Here is a 25,464-nt window from a genome sequence, read left to right as displayed (position 1 = left end):
TCACTTACACGTTGGGTTTTAATATTTGTGTCGTTATTTTTATATTCTATGCGATTATTAAATCTAAGAGTACAGAATAAACTCTGGTTGTTTTTCATAACACAGTTGGGGGGAAGGGCACTTGGGAATTCTCGTCCCAGACGCTTACAATCCATGCGACGGCCCTGTATATAACTATTCTCTTCAGCATACAATATATATATATATATATATCTTTCCCCCCAAATTCTTTGCCTCTCTTCTTGATCCCCCTAAGAAGTTAAAGCTGATGTCATTATTGAGTGAAAAAGATGGATTTCTTTTAATGATTACGTATAAAGACACTTTTTTATGTGGGGAATCCTATACGCAAAATGGGAATATCAAATAACTTTGCAAGAATTTAGTACATTTCCCCCGATCTGGTTGGGGAAGACGGATATTTAATTGTTTTTACCATACATGTTTCTTTGAATAGTCGGACATGACAACACCAAATTCTGTAGAAGTGTCTTTTTGATTTCATTTGTAAAATTCAAATGAAATGAAATGAAATCTTTGAGTTTTACGTCCCAAGATTATGCCGGTTAGGCTAAAGAAGACGGTGATGATGAGTAATGAATAAAATGATGGAATGAAGAAAGTGGGAGGAAACGGGAGAACTCCGAGGAAACCCACGCACACGGTGTTTGTCCAACACAAAGTTCACTTGGCGTGGACTGGGATCGAACCCGGGATCCCAAGCACCAGAGGTGAGCGCTCTACCACTGATCTAAAAATATCCTACCAAGATCTAAAAATGGCGTTCGTAAGTTCCAAACTCTAAAAGTTCAAAACATATGGATACAAGTCTTAAATTTTAGGTCTTTCGCAGCTTAGAATTTCTGTCGTTCAAGACTTCCGCCTTTTAAGATTTGTGCTGTTTAGGACTTACGTCACTTAGAACTTGTGCCATTCAGGGCTTATGCCTTTTCCATTTATTTGTTTTACTTTTGAGATTTTCCACCACCATATAGAACTGCGAAAGTGCAGTAGTTGTCACAATGCTGTTACGAACGTAGTTAATCCCAATGGTAACAGCTTAATACTAAAATTATTATTATCATTGGCAGGGGGAAGAAGGGGCAACTGCCCTCTTCTGAATTTTCCAAAAGGTTTGATTCTTCAAAACACATGCCGAAACATATTAAATTTGCTTATTCACACAGTATTTAATATATTTATTGTAGTTAATTAAGTTATGCAATGCATGTAAATAATTGCTGTTGAATATGAAATCATATTATGTGTATCAAGGTGTGTGTATTATCTACTTCGCTTGTGAATAACTTTTCCCTCACCCCCTTGAAGAAATTCTGTACGTGTTTCTAATGATGAATATTATCTATTTTGGAGTTATATACAAATTATTCATAATAACTTACTTCATTATAAGAATAAATTGTGACTTTTTTCTAAATCTATATTATAAAATTGAAAATGACTATGTTTATGACTCTCGTGCCTGGGATGTTTTTTATTATTTCATTTTGACGGAGCAACGTAGAGGAGGGTGAGGAGGCAGAGGTATACAAAGTCACTATATATATATATATAAGTGATTATGTTCGTGAGTTAATATCTCTTGAACCACCCGACCGTTCTCAATCGAATTTTCAACATAGATGAGATTCGAACCTAGGAAGTTTTAATCATTTTACTTTGGTGGTAGAGGGAAGGAGGGGAAGAGGAGGAGGGAAAACATACGAAAATGAATAGAACTTAATAACTCTTGAACAGCCGACCGATCTCGATCAAACTTTCAACATAGATAAGGTTCAGGCCTAGAACGTTTCCATCTCATTTTTACGGTGCAACGTAGGGGAGAGGGAGGGGGAGATATATGCAAAAAAAAATGAAAGTGACTGTGACTTCATCACTCTTAAACCGCCCGAAAGATCTTAATCAAATTTTCAACATATATGAGGTTCGGACCTGGGGTGATTTTTTCATATCACTTTCACGGTAGAACTTAGGAAGGGGGAGGAGAGATATATAAAAATAAATAAAACTTCACAACTCCTGAATCAACCTACTGATCTCTATCAAATTTTCAACATAAATGAAGTTCGAGCCCGAAAAGTATCTTTACATTTTTACTTTGACGGTGTAACCTGGGAGGGGGAGGGAAGGGGTAGATTTATATATAAAAATAAATAATACTTAACTCTTGAACCAACCGACCAATCTCAATCACATTTTCAACATAGATGAGGTTCAGGACTGGGATGTTTTTTATCAATTCACTTTGACAATAAAACTTAGGGGAGGGGGAGGGAAGGAGTTAAAAAATAAATAAAACTTAATAAGTCTTGAAGCAAACTATCAATCTCGATCAAATTTTTTAACATAGATAAGGTTCGGGCTTGATTTTTTTTTATGATTTCACTTTGACGGTAAAACTTAGGGGAGGGGGATGAGAGGCAAAATATGTATATAAAAATAAATAAAACTTAATAACTCTTGAACCACCCAATCGATCTCGGTCAAATTTTTCAAATTGATGAGATTTGAACCTGAGATGTCTTTGTCATATCACATTGATGGTATAACTTAAGGGAGGGGAGACACATTTAAAAATAATCGAAAATGACCGATATTAGTGTCGAATCCAAAGTTTGCGGGGTCTCTGAGATAAACAGTGACACTTCTGATGCCGTTTAAATCCAAATTCAGCCCCTCAAAACTTGGGGAGGGACACACACACACACACACACACACACAAACACACACACACACACACACACACACACACACATATATATATATATATATATATATATATATATATATATATATATATATATATATATATATATATATATATATATATCAGAAATTACCAATATCTGTGACGAATTTATAGTTTTTGGGGTCGCTGAGACAAACAGTGACACTTCTGATGCCTTGCCTCGCAATATGGAGAGAGGAGGGATAACATAGTCCTATAAAAATAATTGAAAATGACCGAAATCAAAGTGCGTTTTAGTGATAGTAAAAAGTTATATTTTTTCTTAATTTAACACAGCGAAGCGGGTAATTGATGCTATTTAATAGTATAAGATAAATTAAAACTATCTATGTAAAGAGGTAATCAAAGCCTCATCAAGGGAAAAAAAAGATTTTCTAAGTTGGATTTATTTGTCAATGAAGTACGCCATCAGAAATGCACATCTCTTTACCAAAAAAAGAAATGGTATCCCTGTGCTGCTAATAGTGATAACAGAAAGATAATCCAGTAAACCTAAGTAAAAGTCATTCAAATTTGACACAATATACATTATAGTTTCTTTAAGACTTCAATCATTCCCATTGCTAGAGCTAAAAATTGCCAAGAAAGAAATTATGAATTTGCCGAATTAATAATATGCACGGATAATATATGCATTTATTATTATTATTATTATTATTATTATTATTATTATTATTATTATTATTATTATTATTATTATTATTATTGTTATTATTATTATTATTATTATTATTATTATTAAAGAATATTGTCATAAAATATGATCTAAAAGTCGGGGTGAATTTGCCTATTGTCTTTTAAGTTATGTTCATCAATAACAATACGCTCCGTCGGAAAGCATGACAGAAAATATACGAAATATTTATTTTTTAAAAAAGTATTTTTTTGAAAACTATTGTTATCTGCTTCATGAGATGGCGTGCATCAATCCAGTTCCCTCGGACTAACTTCAGTCCTCCCCCGCAAAAAAAAAAAAAAGAAAAAAAACTATTTGTTTAATAAAATTGCAGAATTTTAGAAAATTTTTGCAGAACCTATGTTTTTAACATCGATAGTCAGTGTTAAATCCACTTTCTTATTATTGACAATATAAAGTATATGGTAGACATCTACCTACATACGCCCTTGTAACTTTAAATAATAGACAAAAAATACTAAAATTTTGTACCACGCAAATATCGGTAGAGGGACATTGTTTAACATACGCTGTGATACCACCAAGTTAACATTGTTGCCAAAGCAACATAAAGCTATATTTTTCAAATGGCACTACGTCAAGTAATTGCATATTTCAAATCTACATTATAAACAAAACGTATCAAATTTGTTATTCAACGTCGAAAACAAAAGGATGCTACAGTATAACAAAGATCCATACTTTGTTGGTCTCTATAGTAGTAGCAAGCAAGTGAGATGGACGGGGCAATGCCCATCCAAAGTACTTTAGTGTCTAATACTATCATATCACGATATATGAAGGATTTCGAATGAATAGAAACAAAGATACAAGGGATTGGATTTGACTTCTTTTTTTGTTTAAAAATATTTATTTCAAAAAATTGCTTAGATAAGAACCTCATTCAATTGAATAGATGGCTTTCAGTAGATGTGAAGATCATAATATCGTTTACAGCAACTTGATATCGCAAATTGTGCTGGAGGTATAGTAAATGCTGGTGAAGTTTGCAACATTGCTTAAAATTATGTAATTCCTAGAACTTGTAATTACACCTATCACAAACTATTATAATGAAAGCAAAGTAGACCGAAAAATGTTTTAAAAAGTTCCCATAAATATGTCATTTTAAGCAATAGGGTCTATATCAAATTTAACCATTTTTTTCATATTTTCATAATGGCTTAGATATATTTGTTTAAACGACATTGTGATCTTTATGTCTATTGAAAACCATCTTTATAATGGAATGTGATACTTACCTAAACACTTTTTCCAAATATAGTAATTGAAAAATGTCAGATTTTCATTTCCTTATAACTTCCCGTTCGTGTAACTTACGTGATTACTATAGCAGACCCCTCCAAAATTTTGTTGTTTTTCGATGTGTGTAATACTGTATCACCCTTGGTTTGTAACAGCACTGCATATTAAGTGTAGATTTGAAAGTTTTCGTTTTACATGTAGATTTGAAATATGTAATAGTCTGCTGTAGTGCTATTGTAAATAATAAAACTTTATGTTGAGTTGGCTACACTGTTAATCTCATTATAGTGTAGAGTATGTTAAACAATGTACCACTATCGACATTTTCATGGTACGAAATTTAAGCATTTTGTATGTATTAGCTTAAAAATTATAAGGGCGTATCTAGATAAATGATCCATCTTGTATGTAATGATTGGGGTTGAAGTTTTCGAAACGTCTTTCGGAACTTTAAAACAAAGGTATGCTTCTTTGTCCACGAAGATTCGATTCTGATCCACTTTGCTGTGCTACAAAGCAGGGACATCTATCCGCTTTGGTGTATGTTGCACCCTCCTAAATTTACCTCACATATTGTCTGAAAACAGCCTATCACGTCTGGGGCCGGTGGCATAGTCTTATAATCCAACTCTCTTGAAGGTGAAATGATGTAGTGGGGAACGGCGGCTTATACTATGAGGGTTGATCTCCCAGAGGTCTGTACATTCCCAATTGCACTGAAGTCAACACGTGATCGTGACTCGGAGCCCATGGCATCGCATAAGCACGCAAAACAGAAAATTAAAAAATACTCAAACTTAGCTATTGCTTCTAAACTGATTCAATGGCTTGTACTTCAATATCCCCCCCCCCCCAACCCTGGATGCGGCCTTGATTAAAAGTGTTGTTCTTGCATTAATTGTACTTATTTTATGTCAGAAAATATTTTACATATACTTTTAAGTCTCTCATAAATTTCAATCACCTTGGTTTTGATTTATCCCCTAGCATTCCGAATACCGATAGAAGCAGTACGAATAAATATTGAACACCACCATGTTTTATCGAATATTTAACTTCGTAATTTGTGACGAGCAGTGAAAGAGTTACGGGGCCACTATTTATATTTTGAACCTATTAATGAAAAACAGTAATTTGTCATTGAAAATTAATTTATTGTTTTTCGAAATATTCTCCTTTATGATCAATACACTTTTGTATTCGTTCGAACCATTTGTCAAAGCATTTTATCCCCAATCTTCTTGAGACACCTCCATAATATGGTTTTTGAACGCATCAACGGCTTCTTCCGCCGACGAAAATCGTTGTCCACGCAACTTATTCTTGATATTTGGGAACAAGAAGAAGTCATTGAGTGCCAAATCAGGACTGTACGGCGGATGACCCATCAATTCGATTTTTAAGTGTTCAAATAGTCGATTGTTGGACGAGATGTGCGAGATCTCACATTGTCTTGATGAAGAATCATCCGACGGCTCCTGTTTGTTTTTCGTATTTGACCGAATGCCTCCGGCAAACAAATTGTTGTGTACCATTCAGAGTTGGCCGTCCTACGTTCTTCTAAAGGCACAGTTGCCAAGGACCAGTTTTCCCGAAAAAACAGGCAACCATTTGTTTTGATGTGCTTCGAGCGCGAACAACTTTCGTTGGATTTGGTTTATCTTAAAACACCCATACAGTCGACTGCTGTTTACATTCCGGCTCATATACATATATATCCATGATTCGTCACCTGTTACAATCTTACATGCGTATTTTGATGCGCCGCCATTATATTTATTGAGCATTGTGTGCACCAATCGACGCAAGCTTCTTTTTGAGTTTTTCTCAAATTATGTGAGATCCAACGAGAACAAACCTTTCCCACAGCTAAATGAAATGATCATGTAATATTTTATATATGCTGGTGGAACTAATGCCTAGGGTTGCCTAAATCTCACAGTATGTCACATGACGATCTTGCAGTATCAGGTTTTGCCCAGCATCAATGTTTTCTTGAATAACAACTGATTTTGGACGACCTTCGCGAATTTCGTCAGCGAGCGAATGGCGGCCACGTGTAAAATCATTATACCAGCGTTTCACAACGGCAAAGGATGGGGCTTCATCGCCAAATGTGGAAGTAAGTTGATCGATGCACTCTTGTCTTGATAATCCAAGTCGAAAATCGTGATAAATAAATCATCGCACGAAAATTTTCACGAGTTAATTCTATTTTTCTGTTGTCATGCAATCTTCAAGTCAATATAAACAACACAAATAAAGCTGTTGACAAAATATTTGAAGTACGTTATGGTCAACCATGTCAAACGTTTCTATGCAAACAAAAAATAGCGCCTAACTATAATCAGTGTTGCCAAGGTTCAAAATATAAATAGTGGCCCTCATATAACCTACAGTGCATGAATGGAATGCTAGTTGATATTTCAGAACCAGTATGATTCTTGCCATGGACTCGATGTTAGCGCCACGAGATATTTCTAGCTTTTATGCAGTTTAGGTCTTAAACCGTTTAGGACTGGTGTATGAGAAGGTCAGTAGAATTCAGAACTTGTGCTATTTAGACAAGTGCCGCGCCCCCGACGAAACCGTCACCTGACTGTCTTCTACTCTGACATAGTCATTCATTCGAGAAAAATCTTCTGTAATTTATACAATATTTTAAAACCACACTCAATAACTAAAATGAATATTGAATTACTGTAGTCTGAAATAAATAAATATCAGAAACTCCCTTCTTTGTTCAGAGTCGTAGTCGGGAGATTCCCTTCCCCTTACTGTTGAGAGCATATCGACTGAATTTCCCCAGTTGTTTTCCCTTGAGTATCTTTTAAGTTTAATGACCAGCATTTTTGTGAGAATGTAACATTTCCTATATTTTTTATCCTCCTCTGCTTTCAATATTCGTAAATAGTAATGAATGAATGAAAGAAATCGTAATACATTTCAAAGAGTAGATATTTTGAATAACAATCAAACAGAATTATCATATAACACTTTAATAAAATAATAAAAGTCGTTTCTAAACATTAACACATATTCTCAATTTCCATAATCCATATTGTCTGAAATCTAATTATCTACATAGGTATATGTATGTGTATATGTAAGAACGACTAAGAAAATGGAAAAAGATTAGTACGAGCATTTTACTTTAGAAATCACAAACGAACTGGTGAATTACTTAAACCTATTTATTGAGCAGTGGCGTAGCACAATTTTTTACTCGGGTGAAGCTGTTATTTTTAATGCGTTGTTCTTAATATGATGCATTAATTTTAAATCATTACTTATTTCAATGCATTATTCTGTTTAGTCAGGGGACGCAGTGTTTCCAGTTATTGAATGTTTTTGAATATTGTAGCCTTCCTCAACTAAGTGTTATGTCACTAAGTGCTGTACTTTTACAATGATTTCTTCATCTTTATCTTTATTTTATAGTAGTATTTGCTACTAATAAACACCAAAGGCAGTCAGAGCAATATAAAGAATATCAAACCCTTATCTTTCTTTTCAGTTACACATATCTAGATAGAATCTTAAATTTTAAGATACTTAGACAACTATCTTAAATCTTAAATTATAAAGTATCTTAAATTTTAAGATACTTAGACAAATTCTGATTCAAATACAACACCTACTTCATTAATAGGTGCTTCACCAATAAATATGTAGCACATTTCTTCTTTCTCTCCGTCTTTTCCCACTTATGTGGGGTCGACCTCCGGAAATCTTCCCTCAAGGGTACACCCAGCAAGTTTTTCTTGCGTGGCATGACTTTTTCAGGGGAGCCGGACTTTTATATACTAAAAGCAAACCGAAAGTCTTGATTCAGGATGTGAAAGCATTGACAACTCACTTTGCATAGACTATGTATGTATTTTATTATTATTATATTTGCAGTTGAAACATGGGTTCCGACACTGTGCAAAATTAGAATCACAGATTATAGGGAATATGCCAGTAAACTATTCATTCAAAAAAGAAATATTTTTTTAGGAAGTTCATTTATTTGACTTTGCTTTTAATAAGCAAATAAAGGTACATTAAACTTTCTTGCTCTTCCTTTATAAATTGATTCATATCATACAATACTTAATACGGGAACATTTACTAATACAATATGAACAAAATTATAAGGTCAGAAAACTTTGTATCGAAGATAATTCACTCCACAAGGAAATTATTCTTGCTGATTTTAAAAAATGAAAAATTATTTTTATCATATTGTAAATTTATTAAGAGTACATTTGTTTATTATTAAGTATGAACAAAATATCCAGAATTAATTTTGCGAAATCGTTCGAGAAAAACACTTTCAAAATTGAACTACCACTTGGGAACTTTTTAGTGAAAAATTAATTGTACCATATTTTAGGTTTGTTAGTGTAAGATTTATTTATTAAGTATGAACTAAATTGTTTGAGTCATTTTCGGGAAAATCTTCTAGGAAAAACTCAGCCCCAAGAGTAAATTGCCGCTTTTAGATTTCTAAATGAAAAATGATTTATATCATATTGTAAGTTTATTCAGGAAATATGTGTTTATGAAATATGAACAAAGTTCCCTGAGTCGTTTTTGAAAAATCATCCAAGAAAAAATTACTCTAAAATTAAGCTACTTCTAGATTTTTCTGAAAGAAATACCCTGAAGTGTGAATATCGACTTACGGAAAATGAACAAAATCGTTAGAGCCGTTCTAGAGAAAATAACAATTTTTCATTTTCACACTTCAATAACACTTTATTTTGGAAGTAGGAAGAAAATTCGGAAGCCCATCAGACGAATGGACGGACAGACATTAAAAAATAACATTTTCGGTACGTAAGGGCCATGAAAGGTGTAAAATCTCGTTATCCGTTAAAATATGGACTTCGAGTTTTTTACGATCATCAACCATATTTTCTTCTCTCCTATTGTCGCCCGAAAGTAAAAGTGGAAAAATCGAAGAGAAAAAATAACATCTCACTCAAATACTGTTATGCAATAGCACAGTAATAAAATCGTAAGTATGTGCATCTACTTAGGTAAAGGAGGGTAACAAATTTGATGGTTAATTAGTATCAGGAGCGTGAGCAGAGGGCTTTAATTTAGTGATAGTGAAATGGATTCTGCGTGCATGTAGTATGTTCAGTTTGTGATCCCCAAAGTTTATTACGAAAGAAAGAAGCACTACACAGACGTTAAAGAAAAAGAAGAAAATACTTATTAACTCTATTTTTAACCTACACAAAATTTCAACAGATTACTTCGATTCATCATTCTTTTCAATTCTTCCGTTACCATATGTATCAAAATTTACCATCTGCGAGTGTGAATAAAGAGCATTAAAAAAGGAAAGGTAATTCAAGGATTTGGCTCTTGTTTAGCCAAATTGTTAGCGTGAGGAACGTCGGTGTGCATGATTCCTGGTTCTGTACGAACACTAAAATTTTCCAGTATTAACCCGGCAGTTTGAGGCAATTGAAGAGCTACCTGATTTAAGAAGTAGTGAATTTCAATCCAGAAAACCAGAAATACTGGCTCCTGGGAACCGATGCTCTGGCCATGCATAACTTAGTTGAACATGAGCTATCTGGCTTGCTATAACCTTTCATTGGCTGTAACGCCAGAAATTTAATTTAGTACTTCTTAGTACATTTAATTTTGTACTTCCTAGCAAATTTCATCAGTATTTCAATACAGTGTAAATAAAGAAAACTGAAAAGAGTGTAACTACTTTCTCATTTGTCTCTCCTATAATTTCCCTCAGCTCTGTATAGTAAAAGAAAATACTAATCTTTATATCGCAGGAGCTCATGAAGTATTCCGGCCGACAATCGTAGCCAACAGTTCAGCCGGTGCCTGCAGATAATGTTTGCTATATATGTATGTATGTGTGTACAAATGTGCTTCTTGTTTATGGCAATTATTAATGTTCTCCATGATGAATTTCTAGCAATGCCACTGATCACGTTTGCATTAATTTGGGAAGTTCCCTATTAGTATAATGTGACCTGATTTCGATTTTTCCTTCCATATCTATACTATTTTATAAAAGAATAAAAGTGACTCGCTTATCAACATAAAGGCCATACTACTACAGCTGGAAACATAAAATTTGGACAAAGAACTCCTATGGAAAGAAAAGATAAGAAAGGATTTTTTGAAATGCGCATTCTAAGGTAGGTTAAATGGATTAAAAAAAAAAAAAAAAAAAAAGAACAAGTATCTCGCTTCAGAAAGATGGAATTCGGCATATGAGCTTCCCATTAACAATGATTGAACGTGTGTTTCAGAATTTTTTTTTTAGAAAATTCTGTTCTTAACTGGGAAAATAGTTGTAATTTCTATATTACAAATTTCGACTCTTTTTATTATGAAATTACCTAATGTGGTGATTCACTTAAAGGTGTGAAATTCAGTATTTAAATTCTTAATTAGAAATGAAGGAGTACATGTTTCGACAATTCTTCTTCTAATGTGGAAAAGAGAACAATTTCTATACTATGCTAATTTCTGATTCTTTATACGGAAAAACTATTGTGGGTATTCACTTCAGTTGGAAGTATGAAGTCCAGTATATAAACTCCTAATTGGAATTAATTAGCCATGTATTTCAGCCTTTTTAAAAATTCGGCTCGTAAGCGGGGCAATTTCTAGTATTGAAATTTTCAATTCTTTGTTCAGAGAATGCGTAATTTGATGATTCACGTAAGTTGAAGGTTTGAAATTTTATACATAAACTCATAATCAAAAATGAGTGTACATATGTTACAGGTATTCGAAAATTATGCTTCTAAATAAAAAAAAGGGTTATTTTTACAATTTTCAACTTTCCGGTTCTATATTCTTTAAGTTTAATTCTTTTCGTGCTAAGAGCGGGAATTTCTACATACCTAATCATGTTTAAATAAACACGTAACAGACAAATTCTATTTGGGGGTCAGGAAATCATTTTGGGACCGGAACAACATTTGACCCTTTAAATACACCCCTGCTTTCCTTGTTAGACCCTTTTTCCTGAAGTAATTCTTAAAACGTTCATCTATTTTCTTCTTGGTCTTCCTCTATTTCTCTTCCCATACACTTCTATTGCTATCACTCTTCTGACCACATAGTCGTTTGTTCTTCTCACTAGATGGCCATACCGCTATAGTTTTCTTACTTGGATCTACTCTACTTAGATAACTCTACAACCTTGGTTGTTTCCCTATTCTACCATTCGTCACTGTGTCTTCTTATTATCTCACACATACAGTGTAGCATTCTTCTTTTGGTAACATTCACTCTTTTTCACGTGCATTCTTTATTGGCCATGTTTCTCCCACGTATATCATTGCTAACCTAACCATTGTATTGTAAACCATTTCTTTATTTCTTACAATCATTCTGCAGTCACACACCATGCCACATACTTTCTTTCTATTTCGTTAGCCCACTTGCATTCTGTGTGTTACTTCCACGTCCAAATCACCATTCCTGGCAACAAACGAGCCTGAAATTGTATTTTTCCCCATTTCATTCAATATTCCTTCTTGGAGATTTACTTCCCTATTCCTATCTTCGTTGCACTTTAGATGATCAGTTCTCTTTATACTAACTTTAAGGCTTTTATTTCCCAAAAGCTTTCTCCAACTCTCTGTCAGGATGTCCAGGTCATGGGTCTATCCGGATCATATCGAGTCACTCTGGTCACGGGTCCGTCAGGATCACAGGTCTATTCGGGTCACCGGATCTGGTAGGCCATGGATCTGACTGTCTCTGAAGGAGAGAGAGTGTGATGGGTTATGGCTTATATTGTGAGAGTTGATCTTGCATGATAGTCCGTGCATCGCAACTGCATCGGATTAAAGCATCTGTCGTGTTTGGGAGCCCACTTTAATACTAGGTTCCGTCCTTCGTCCGACGTTGCATGAGCACGTAAAACAGAAAATAACTCAGCTACATTGCTTCTAAACTGATTCAGTGATTTGTACTTCAGCAACTTCAGTATATATATAAAGTGTTATTCTTGTACTTACTCAAAATATATGTTTTGTTTCTCATTAATTTTACTTAACTTGATTTGAAAGACTCCCTGAATTTTCAATGAAGCACTGTGAGTTATAACCCATTCAGCGTCTGTTACAAACTACGGACTTAAATATTCAACAAAACAATGTGGTACTTGCTATCAACGAGCATTGCTTCCTCAATGTTCTTAGAATGGACGCGATGGAAGCGCCATAAAAGATTTTTAGGACTTACACAGTTTAGAACTTGTATGGTTTAGAACTAATGCATCTAGATGATTTTTAAAGTCTTCTGCCATTTAGGATTTATGCACCTACTTGATATTTAGGGTTTCTGCACTTTAGGACTAGTACACACATCAGTAGTGGATCTTGTTCGGGGCTAGGGGGACTAGCCCCCATTGTTTTGAGCGACAAAAATAATTTAAGCTATTATTTATATATTTTTGAAAGTTCGTAGTAAACTCATGATATACCTATTATAGTCTGGGTTTTAACTGGCTCCTTAGTTTTTACCCACTAGATCCGCCTCTGGTACACATCAGATTTAAGACAGTTTAGGTCTTGTACAGTTTACAACTTGTGTATTTTAGGACCACTGCCACGTACCTGTATTCAACTTTTTTTTTTTTTTTTTTTTTTGCCTGTGATGCTGAGTTGATTTTAGATGAGGTTGTACTGAGCAATCATTTCTCACAGTCTCCGGTATCATGTGATACAACCCGTCAGTCCACTGTGCTCTCTGTGATCGTTTTTCCCCTCTGAGGGTGACGAATTGTAGTTTGTACTCTGGGATGCTGTTTGCATTTAGATTATGTTTGAATTTTGAAATATTTTTTTCCGACGCAATGTTACATTTTACAAAGATAAAGAAGTAGTAAACGAAATTACATCTTTCAGCTTTACGTTCCACTATAAAGCACTTTAGGAGCTTGTAGACTGTAGAGGACAAATAATAATAAACGCGAATGAATAATGATGAAATAACTAGTGCAATAATAATGTGGGAGGAAACGGAACAATAAAAAAAGACATGAACACAATGTTATTCGTTAAAGCTTACGTGGTCTAATATTGCACCTCTCTCTGGAAGTGAGCACTCTACCAGTGAAATATCGCATCTTCTAAGAAGTAAAATGTCACACGAAGAAGTATTATTGATTGAATTTGTTCATTATAAGACATGAAGATTGAAACACAAACTTTAAAAAAAGAAACTATGTATTAGTGAAATATATTCTTTTCACGGAAAGAGAACCTGCGAAAAAATGGGAAAAGTTACCTTAATCTTTTCTTAACTGGAACTTTATGAACTTTAGAAATTATACACAAAACTTGAAAAGAACATATAGCTAAATCAAGGTTACATAAATCAGTCTATGTGATTCTAATACTGCTTCCATACAGAAATCCGTATAAGCTCTATTATGAGAGTGCTAAAATGTGTACTTACAAATACTTATGTATGTGGCAATAAGAATTCCGTATTTAAAGTTCATGATGTTTAATCTGTAAAGAAGAAATATTATTAATCTTTAATTTTAAATCAATTAATGATTATACAACAGAGTAGGCACTTATTTTAAACAAAATAATATTTGACTTAAGTTTTGAAGTACAGATATTCAGCTTTGTTAACGTACCCTTTAAAACAATACCACATGTTTATTTTTTAGTTTAATGTTCGAAGACATAGTAGGAAAAAAACGTTCAATTTAAGAAGAAGCTAATATAGAATTCCTTGAAGGTAGTATGTTGGATCGATCGAGATGACTGTGAAATAAGAATTGCTGTGTATACATAAAAGGTGATAATTACGTTCTGAAAAGAATCAAACATTATAAGTACTTAAATATTAATTTACATATAATATATAATATATTGCATTTATTAATATATATATATATATATATATATATATATATATATATATATATATATAACAAATAAAAAATAGTTAAATATCAGTACGTATTTAAATTTGACATATGCTTGGTCCACTTATATTTAGAATGGGATACCCATTTTTAGTAATAATATTTTCATTATGCATTTCTGAATAATTTCCACACTCATTACGTGAACTATCTATATGTTTCACACGATTACTCTTCTACATTTTCTTTCTTCCATATAGCCCTCTTTCAACTGCAGTTATCCATTGATTTAACAGTGAAGTAACAGTATTTCTACATGAGATACGTAATTAAATGGTGTTCTGTGTCAAATATTATGCACTAAGAAGAAAATTCTGCCAAGAACATCATTTGAAAATTTCAATGTATCAAGAAATAGTATTAACATTTCTTCTGTAAATAATATTTGTCAATATCATGTCTTTAATACTGGGATGATTCAAATTTTATTCAATGCTTCACATATATTTCATCACCTATTTCATAGTATGTGATATATATATATATATATATATATATATATATATATATATATATATATATATATATATATATATATATATATACAACTGAGTGTTTTCGGTAACAAACAGTATGGTCCACTTAGACTTCAGTTTACTAACTACAGAAGCATAATTGGTATGACTATTTTATCATTTATGTCCAATTTTATATATATATATATATATAGGTTTAAAATATTAATATATTTTTATATTGTATTGGAATTTAAGTTTAGGAGGGTATTGCTATTTACCAATATTATTCAGTATTAACTATACAGAAAAATAGTTAAAAGTAAAAATGAAAGCGGTATTTCGGTAGGATACACAAAGATTAAATGAATTCACTTTCCAGATGATAGGTCCTCGTAGCAAAATGGAGACACGAAAATTTAACCATGGTGGAAAATTTAATTATTAAGAAAATGAAAGTAATGGTGATTAAGACGAAGGGGGTTTTGTCAAATTTAGAAGTTGAAGGGAAGAAAGTAGAATTATTTTTTGTTACCTAGGTATAATTATTTGTGATAATCTGAAATGTGAACGTGAAAAAATTACAGTACGGATAGAAATGATAAAATCAAATTTTAGGAAAAAGGAAGTTGTGTTTTGTGAGTCGTTGAATAAACTTCATCAAATATTTTGCTCTGGAGTATTTATTGTATGCATTGAGCAAACGTGCTGACATTAGAAAAGAAACAGAGGTGGAAGGAATCGAAATAAAAAATTAGGGAAAGAGGATAATACTAGAGAAAAACAAAAAGGGAAGAAGCTGGTATAGTAAAATTAAAAATGCCTTAATAGGATGCGAAGTCTGGTAAAAGCTAAGAAAGGGAATGGGAGACCATTAAAATAGGATAATATTAAAGATGGAAAACTTCTTTTGTCAAAATGCAAAGATTAGTTGAAAATTGTAATGCATAATTTGACGTAGGCGACCTTCCTATGAAAGTAGAATACTTACAATGGCCACCCTACAAATGGATTAGCAATTATTGTTCACTTATTTTTGTATTTTTGTGATCCCATATTACCAAATGACTAGCGTGTGTGTCTTTGGTGAGTATAATTCCAGGTTCGAATTACAATCAATTTTTAGAATTGATCTAATATCATGCTTGCAACTGAGTAGGTCCTTGATCAACTGAAAGGTATCGAATTTCTGTCTTGAAATCTAGAAATGACGATAATGGAAACAATGTATTTATCATACATTAACTAAATATAAGATATTTCTTCTTATTACAACATTTCTTCTAAAAATTTATTTCGAGGTTTAAATTTCGGTGAGGGAACATTTAACTTCTTACGGTGGTTCGAATTCTATCTCACATTTCCAGGTTTATATATATATATATATATATATATATATATATATATATATATATATATATATATATATATATATATATATATATATATAGCTTCAGAGCTGAATAGGTATGCTAAACTACAACAAAATCTATAAGAAACATACATCTGTCTGAGCTCTCTGCAGATTATAAATCCAGAGGCTTAAACTTTTTTTTCGGCCTTTTCTTCAAAAGTGAAGTCAATATTCATGTTTTCTTTGGAACAAGTACAACTTCTAACAAGAAAAGTATACATTCCTTATATTCCACGAAACAGTTGATTCGTAATCGAGCATCATCTTAAAGAATTTCAATGCTGGTAATTGTATAAAATTTAACATGTCATTGGAACTTAAAATGGCACACTCATATACAGTCAATAAAGTTATATATATATATATATATATATATATATATATATATATATATATATATATATATATATATATATATATATATGTACATATATATATTAGAGAGGGAGAATATATAAATTTATTATTTTTGGCACTTTCTCTTGATGTAATAAAATGCTTTTTAAATGTTGTTTCAACCTACCTTTTATTCTTTACTTTTTTAAATTTTATTTCATGATGACCGAAATTGGTAGCTCCATTCTCACTCCTTTATGTACTTACAGGAGGCCTATCAGATTGAGGCAATGTCACTCTTATTTTTTTTCCTTTTATATAATCGATCTATCTCTAACCATTCACTTCTTTCTTCAATATAACATGATATGCAGTATTTGCAATTCTATAGTACAATTTATCAAAACTTGTCAAATGTTGCATAATCTATTTTGTTCTGTAAAAAAATGCTAAACTCAGTATAAAACTTTACATGCTTTTTCGTTGAGTCTTCTACATGTTTCACAGACTTCGCAGAACAATGCAGTTCCTTATTCTTCATTTTATTCGTTTTTCAAAGGTGACGGAAGTGAACAAAGAGATTCTTTCCTGAAAGCTTACAAAGAATGAAGGACTCTTTATTTTCCACACCATTACAAAGCAGTAAACAAAACTCACAACCGTATGTTAAAACTTCTTTAAAGACACGTACTACAAATGTCATTCGCCAGGAAGTCGTAGAATTCATATAATTTCCATAATGTACTTTGTGGTTACTTATATTCAAGCATTTATATAGCTTTTATTAATGACAATTAGGAAACCGCTTTCGTCATACGTCAGAGTAAAATGGATAAATAATAATGACTTCTTTTTTTTATTGGTTATGTCATAAAATTCACTTTTCTTATTACGACATTTCTTCTATTTCTTCAAGTTAGTGTTTCTTACCCACTAGACCTTTCCTAACATTTATATATATACGACACACACACACACACACACACACACACACACACACACATATATATATATATATATATATATATATATATATATATATATATATATATATATACATATATATGACACCATCCAAGTGACACGTTAGACACGTTAATGCACATGGCGAATATCATAGGCAATGGTGGATTCACCATTAAGCAAAATAAGCACGTGCTTGGGGTATAAAAACAAGGAGGCACCACAGAAATTTTTCGTACCCGAATTACCATGGGCCATGGGCCATATGATGCAATATTGTACATGGTGCAGGTACACCAAATCCGCAAAAGGGGCCTCCACATTAAATGAAGGCAATATATATATATAATAACAAAGGTACTCAGAAGTGCAGACCTTTGCCAGGCAAGAGCCATGAAATCGAAGGGGAAAATGCCCTCTACATAGCCTAAATAAAAACAGAGGAAACTTGATATGTGGTCTGTAATACCTGTATACGTTGTGTTTTTAGCTGATGTGCCAAATTCAACTATTTGTATGTCACGTTCGTTCACGAAAACAATTGATGTACTAAAAATTATATGAATAACAATAAAGGCCGATCACTTCGCTCCCAATTTGTAATTAATGATAGAACGTACAAGATTCTGTCCTGCCGGAAGGCTTTTCCGGAAGGACTTCTGTACATGAACTGTCGTCCTGCTGGCAGAACGCATCTCCTCAATTAAAAGAATGTGAGGTTGTCCTTCCGGAAGGACGGAAGCTTTCCGGCAGCACGCATTTTAAAATAAATAATAAACAAGATAAGAACAGGTTTAGTGTTTCCCAGTTATCTCCGAAATTCACTCTATTCCACACATGATTGCTGTTTGGTGGATCAAAATAGGAAGCGTAAACGTACACACGATCACCTTTAGAAAACAACCCGCCATTACTGCACTAACAGTCGTATCAATATGATTTGTTTTTGCGCTATAGCTAGAGCTCATGCTCTTTCCACCAGGAGAACTTTCTGTCCTGCTAGACGTTCACAAAGTACTCTAATTTATAGATAAACATGGAAGGACGTTGTACATTCTAAGATTAATGTATACTTAGTATATCTTTTGTCTTGGGCAGTTTCCAGAAAATATTTAATAGTGGAACTCTAAAATTTGCTAGAAACATTGATTTCTTTATATTATGACACGTTAAGCTTCATGCAATCTCACAAATTTTAAGTTTCACTTGAAGCAACTTTTTTATAAATTTTGGATTTGTTTACTTCAATTCACGAGAGAAAAGTCTGTATGGAGGAAAGGAACAAAAACTGTTTGGTTGTATAATTTATTAAATCGAATATTAAAGAATGCGGAAAAGCGTCGGACAATTTGGCCTATTATTATTATTTTTTAAAAGTAATGATCATGAAAAAAATCTATTATAATAAGCGCAATTCATGGGGTTTCTGCCGTTTGAGATTTTCCGAAAATACTATTTAGGACCTAAGGAACACATAGTAATGAAATTTGAACTGAACATTCGCGTGCCCTTTTATCTACCCTGCCCATAGACGGTAAATCTCCACATAAAACATAAAATGCATGGAATGAAGATTTTACACATTGATATACATAATTTGATACTAATTTATTGCATGTTGTGATTTTATTAAACAAGGTTTAGTGAAGCCACATTGTGAGGCATACATTTTAAGATTCATATAATGCAGTAATATAGTAGGTTTATTATGGCTTGATTACATTGAAACTAAGCAGACAATGCATCTAACCAATTTGAACTAAATATCAATGTGAAATAGATGAGAATGTCAAAAAAATACAATGTTAACAGGGTAAGAAATGGAAGTGGCAATAAGGGAAACTAAAAAGAAGCATCTAACACTAATTGAAGAAGAGATCTAAATGTTGTTAAGGATTCTGATTAGAGCTCCCTCGTGGCTAAGCGGCTAGCGGTTTGATGTTCGATTCCCGGCGAGAGCTCATATGGTTGGGATTCCACGTTAAGCTACAGATGCGCGTCTCATATAACCTCGGTGCTGAAAGGGACGTTATACTCAAATCAAATTAAAATGAGTGAAAGTGAAATTTCTAAGAAAGTTTATCTGATTTGAGTTGATCATATGTCTCCATTATGTGTTGTTTCTAGTTGTGAACCTGAGTGAAATTGTGGTCTAACCAACATCCATATTATAAATTTAAAAAAAAATGAAAAATAAATCTCAACTTTTAATAAAAGTGTACAGTACATCACACAAGTTGAGAATTTCGTTGTACTAGCTGCTAAATGTAAGCTCTGTAAAATAATTTTGAAAAACAAATGGGAAACTTTAAGCCTGTTTATCTCATTGTTAAATTATTGTTGTTTAGACCACGATTGTACTCAGGTAAATAATTATTTTTGAATGGATGTTTGAAGCGATTATACAAAAATCAAATATTAAAAATAAGTTTTTGTTACTCCGTTGTTAATATTTTTAATTTACAGTTAATTCCATAGAATTTATACTTAAAATAGAGAGACCCTTGCCTACATCTGCAATTCCGTCAAAGTAAAAATATAATATTTCCTGCACAGATATTACAGCAATACGCACTATACTAACTTGGTCTTCTAGAAGTAAATTAACCATCTTTCTTACATCAAAATTGTTACATAACAACTTAGATAACCCTATGTCAATAGAGACGAACCTACTGATGTTCAAGCGAAAATTTCATCCGAAAGTAACAATGAGGATATTACTTGTTCTCTTTGGAGTGTAACTGTAGGACGAATTTAAGATACATTTAATGTTGTATGTGTAATCTAAAAATCGCACACAAATAGGCACTATACACGTTCAATTTTGTTTCATCAATGATCGAAAATGAAATGAAATGAAATCTTTGAGTTTTACGTCCCACGGTTATGCCGGTTAGGCTAAAGGAGACGGTGATTATGAGAAATGAATGAAATGGTGGAATGAAGAAAGTGGGAGGAAACGGGAGAACCCCGAGAAAACCCACGCACACGGTGTTTGTCCACCACAAAGTTCACTTGGCAGGAGCAGGGTTTGAACCCGGGACCCCATGTGCCAGAGGTGAACGCTCTACCACTGAGCTACCGCGGCCTTCATCAATGATCGAATTGAAATGGTATGAAACAGTATGACACATACCGATAGTAAACTAAAATGCTAAAAATCCTCAGCTGTGAAAATTCGAAAATAAGTTCTATTACTGTATATTGAACTGTATCTAAGACAGACCCATGCGTACGAACATAAGGATAAGGATTTATTTCAAATTTGACCATTGTGTTTGATAAACTCTTTACAAGATCGGATTAACACACTCTTGAATTCTAAGTCATACTTCCTGAACCTCCCTCCCCCGCTTAAAAAAATACAGTAATGTAATTTCAAATATATCTCTACTAACCAAATTTGAAGATGTTATTTCTGTCGTTCATTCTCTGCTGGAAAAAAGTGTTTATGTTTTGATCGAGCTTCTAGACTTTGTAAGTTACAACGACAAAACTGTCATCGATAATGGATCCAGCATTCAGTCGCGGCTACACAAAGTCTCATTGTTCAGTACAACTTTACACAGTAGAGACAACAGTACATTATATGACAAAAGAGACACAAGTATATTATGATCTGTGATGCAGAAACACTCACATGGAAAATTTCCAGTACAATAAACTAATTTATTCTGTAATACATGAAGTGGAGGAGAGGGAACTAAATATGCCGCCCTTAGACTATAGCTACTCAGCCTTAACGTTAATACGTGTGTGAGTCTTTGAAACAATTTGTGTTGGAAAATATTATCATGTATAATAGGTTCAAACATGAAAAATATATAATAAAAATTGGGAATAACTGAACGTCACAATTATTATAAATTTGGAAATTTTGCATTGTATGAAGTATACGAAAATATTATACAATAAAAATACAATACACTAAAATTTATAAGAAAGATACAATATATCACTATGATTGCACATTGACAAATCTTCCGTGATGTACAAGATAATATAAGCAACTTTCTTTTTTCCTCGCCTCATATGTCGCTAATAGGTTCTTCGTTAAGGAGGTCCCAAGAAAAGATTTAGCTTGAGGCCACCTGAAGCAACTCTTCCGGTTGTGTTCATATTAGTTAGGAGGATTCGTATTCTGTAATGTCTGTTAACAGACAAAAGCGAAAATAAGAACCAGCATTGTTCATTCTCTACAAATAGATGGGAAGACCGAAGAAGTCTATTTCACTTCTTAATTGACGTACTAAATGTCAACTGTTTGCAAACCATTGTGATTGATTATCTTTGAAAGTTGAAATTGTAATTATTAATATAATATCACCTTTTGCACAAAGAATAAAGAGTAGTCTAACAACATATGTGAAATTGAAAATAATGCTGAAATTAACTCATAGAACATGTTGTTACAACATTAATTATACAAGCTCCTCCATACGGACATTAAACAACACTTAATATATTATTATCGCTCTCAATGCATGAAAGTTTATTCTAACTAGTAAAAACTTGAAATGTTGTTACTCGTAAGTATTTAATACTGTGCTCTCGATACAATGTAAACGCTTTTAATTTTATTAAGGAATTTCTTCCTAGTGTTTACCTTGAATATGAACAACAAAATTTTAATAAAAACATTGATATAGATACGATAAAATGTGCCCGAACATCTTTTACTTCTTCTTAATGCACCCTTATACGATTACTAGCTGAAATACTCGTTCTTCGCACGGGAAGAAAGGTTTATGGAAAATATTTGAACCTTGTTAACCCTTAGGATATGCATTCAGTGAAACTGTAATTATAATATCCATACGATACTCTATTTTTGCTATAAATTTTGAACTACCCTTCCTCCTTAGGATACTCCCTTAATCAATGTCACATGATAAAAAACCGTGGAGGCAGGTACTAAACTATGTTCAAAAATTTATATCAAAAGGGGAAGCCCTTTGAATCTTTACATGAAACATTTCATGAATAAACAGTGGGAAATCTCAAAATTAAAGAACACGATCCTCTATACGAGAAATATTCCCTTAATTTTATTTGAGACTTTATATTCCGATTTTAAAATCTCCGACTTAAACAAATTCTCACATTGTACATTTTCTCAATATAAAGAGGAAAATTTGGATATTATAAAAATGATCCCCGTTTCCCTCTTTAGGAATGCTGAAACATGTATTTCATTACTTTTATTTAATAGTTTCTATAACAAATTTCACATCTTCAACTGAAGCGACAACCCCCACAGTTTGCACTTTAACATAAGTGGAAATTTCATTATTATAAAAATTACCACTATTTTCCCCTTAGGTAGAATTTTCGAAGTCCTTCCTTATGTCTTTCTTTCGGAAGAAAAGAAGTATTCTGTGCAAATTTGACGTTTCTACTAGAGCTCTGCACGGGCCGGAATTTTTTGCCCGACCCGAGTCCGAAATATGTTTTAGCATTTGAGTCCAAGCCCGGCTCGAGCTCATGTGATAATCAAATGAGCCCGAAATAAACCCGAATTACAAAAACTTAATAATTAACGCAAAATTGTATTTTTATTTACAGCAATAAGAGGTTTAATTTTGCAGTTGTGCTTTAAAAGTTCTTTAGAAAGAACAGTCGATAAATAACGTTGTATAGTATATTTACAAAGTTAGGCCCGGAAAACCCGAGAAATATGGTTGTATATTTAAAAATTTACAACCCTAGCCCGGCCCAAGCCCGAAGTGATATATACTTTGTAGGCCCGAGTCCGGCCCGAGCCCATGCAGACCTCTAGTTTCTACCTATAGTTGCATGCAGACTCTTTTATATAATAGTACAGATTACCAAGTTACAAACTCGGGCCCGTAAATGCTACACCATTGTTAAGCTTAAGGAAACTGTTCATTTATTGAAGCTATACCGTTGATCTTTTTCTCATGATTAGTCAGTGGAGCTTGGAAACGCGCAGAAAAATCTCAAATTTAAACATGATAAAGATTTGCCTATGATGGGAAAATAAAAGAAATTTAGTGAAGTACCGGTACTTCCTATAATTAGTATTGATATCAAGATATAAGTGTATTGGCGTAGTACTGGAGTTTAAATAATACATTCACAAAGTATTTTAAGATTATTAAAATGAGGGCTTGTTAACATGATCATTTTCAATGTTATTGTATTTTACTATATTCAATGTAAATGAACTATCTCCCGTTTTGTGTTAAACTAAGTACAATTAGATTAAATATTATTTTCGTGTATAAAAGTATTCACTGGTTAAAAGGGGGGAATATGATACACAATCAAATAAATCTTATAGTTAGCCAGAAACATTTTCATTGTATATACCAATGATTTATACCATCCAAGTACGATTGATTCTGGTGTTAAGAGTTACCTAGTGCCTTAAAGAAAAGTGAAGTACCAAATAAATCGAATTTTCATCTGAAATATCGTTTGTTATTTCTTATTTAATAACAATAACTTATAGTTTGCAAAATTATACATGTTAATATTAGCGTTTAACGGGGAAAAATTGTCCAAAAATGAAACATAAATAAATCGTTAGATTTTATTGAATTGAAAGTATTGATATGCATGATTGCAAAATCTCATGCATAATTTTACAGAAAAGGAAGAAAAAAATAGTTTGTAACCCTAAAATGTTGTCCCCCTAGGCAAGAAGATAACTGCATTCGTCCGCTAATGTTTTCCTGTGTTGTCCTGTGATTGCACCTCCATCCCATACTTCATCCTCATTAATTATATTACTATAATACTACGTTACTAAGTTTTCTATTCTACTGACCGTATTTATTGTATCTACATAATGCATTTATTTATTTATTGCCTACATAATGTTCCTCATTTATTTCTTTTGTAGATCTTTATTCATATTCTGATTTCATAACAGCTACGTGTGTATGTTTATGTTGAATATATGTATTATGTCTATTTTCACCACCTAATGTTAAGGAACGCAAAGTTCCTTAAGTCCATTACTGCTATGAAAGAAATTTAATAAAGCACTTAGACCAACCAAAGATCTCAAAAACCCTCAATCCCTTCACATCACTTCCCTAAAAGAGGGCGTAACCCTCTCAAAGGTAACTAGCATGAGCTAGCAACTAAAAAAGACTAAAATGTTATGGAGGTGAAACTGATGTTGAAATATACTCTCATTAATAGTTTCATCATGAAGCTAATAAGATGACAGTACATGATGTGGTTCATGAGATATAACGTAAAATTATCATTAAATCTTAAATTTTAATTTCTGTTTAACTAAAATAAGTTAGCCGATAGATCAGATCAAGCTGATCAGTATAACAGGTTTAAGGATAAATTCTTATGTGTAGTTTTCGAGCAAATTTAAAACAATGAACTTTTCTGGCACTGAAAAGTATGTCACTCATTGTCTGTAATAAAATTTTCTTTTATTTTGCTGCAACAAACTGTTATATATATATATATATATATATATATATATATATATATATATATATATATATGCCGTATATGCAGCAAAATACACTCTTAACTAGAAGATTGTTGTTTTTCTTTTTCCTAACAGCGATTCATATAATACTGTTTGTGACTCTTTCAAGTAAACGGTCACAAACACTATGAAATAACTGTTTGTAACATGTCAAACAAATATAATTT

The 25,464-nt window shown here is 32.6% G+C and overlaps 1 protein-coding gene across 2 annotated transcripts in view; it reads right to left on the bottom strand.

Moving 5' to 3' along the window:
- LOC145677824 (lysosomal acid glucosylceramidase-like) overlaps window positions 1–25,464 on the bottom strand; it is a 111,904-nt gene that overhangs the window by 27,578 nt on the left and 58,862 nt on the right. For both annotated transcript variants that reach the window (XM_081748149.1, XM_081748147.1), the window contains exon 2: window positions 14,160–14,215. In XM_081748149.1, the coding sequence (XP_081604275.1) occupies window positions 14,160–14,205 (46 nt within the window). In that variant the 5' untranslated portion in view covers window positions 14,206–14,215. The remainder of the gene's footprint in view (window positions 1–14,159; window positions 14,216–25,464) is intronic.

The sequence above is a fragment of the Thermobia domestica genome, chromosome 2, assembly GCF_964235325.1.
Source record: "Thermobia domestica chromosome 2, izTheDome1.hap1.1, whole genome shotgun sequence".
In the NCBI taxonomy this organism is placed as follows: Eukaryota; Metazoa; Arthropoda; class Insecta; order Zygentoma; family Lepismatidae; genus Thermobia; species Thermobia domestica.
Note: the sequence above shows the minus strand (reverse complement) of the source record. Positions and strands in the feature narration are given on the sequence as shown.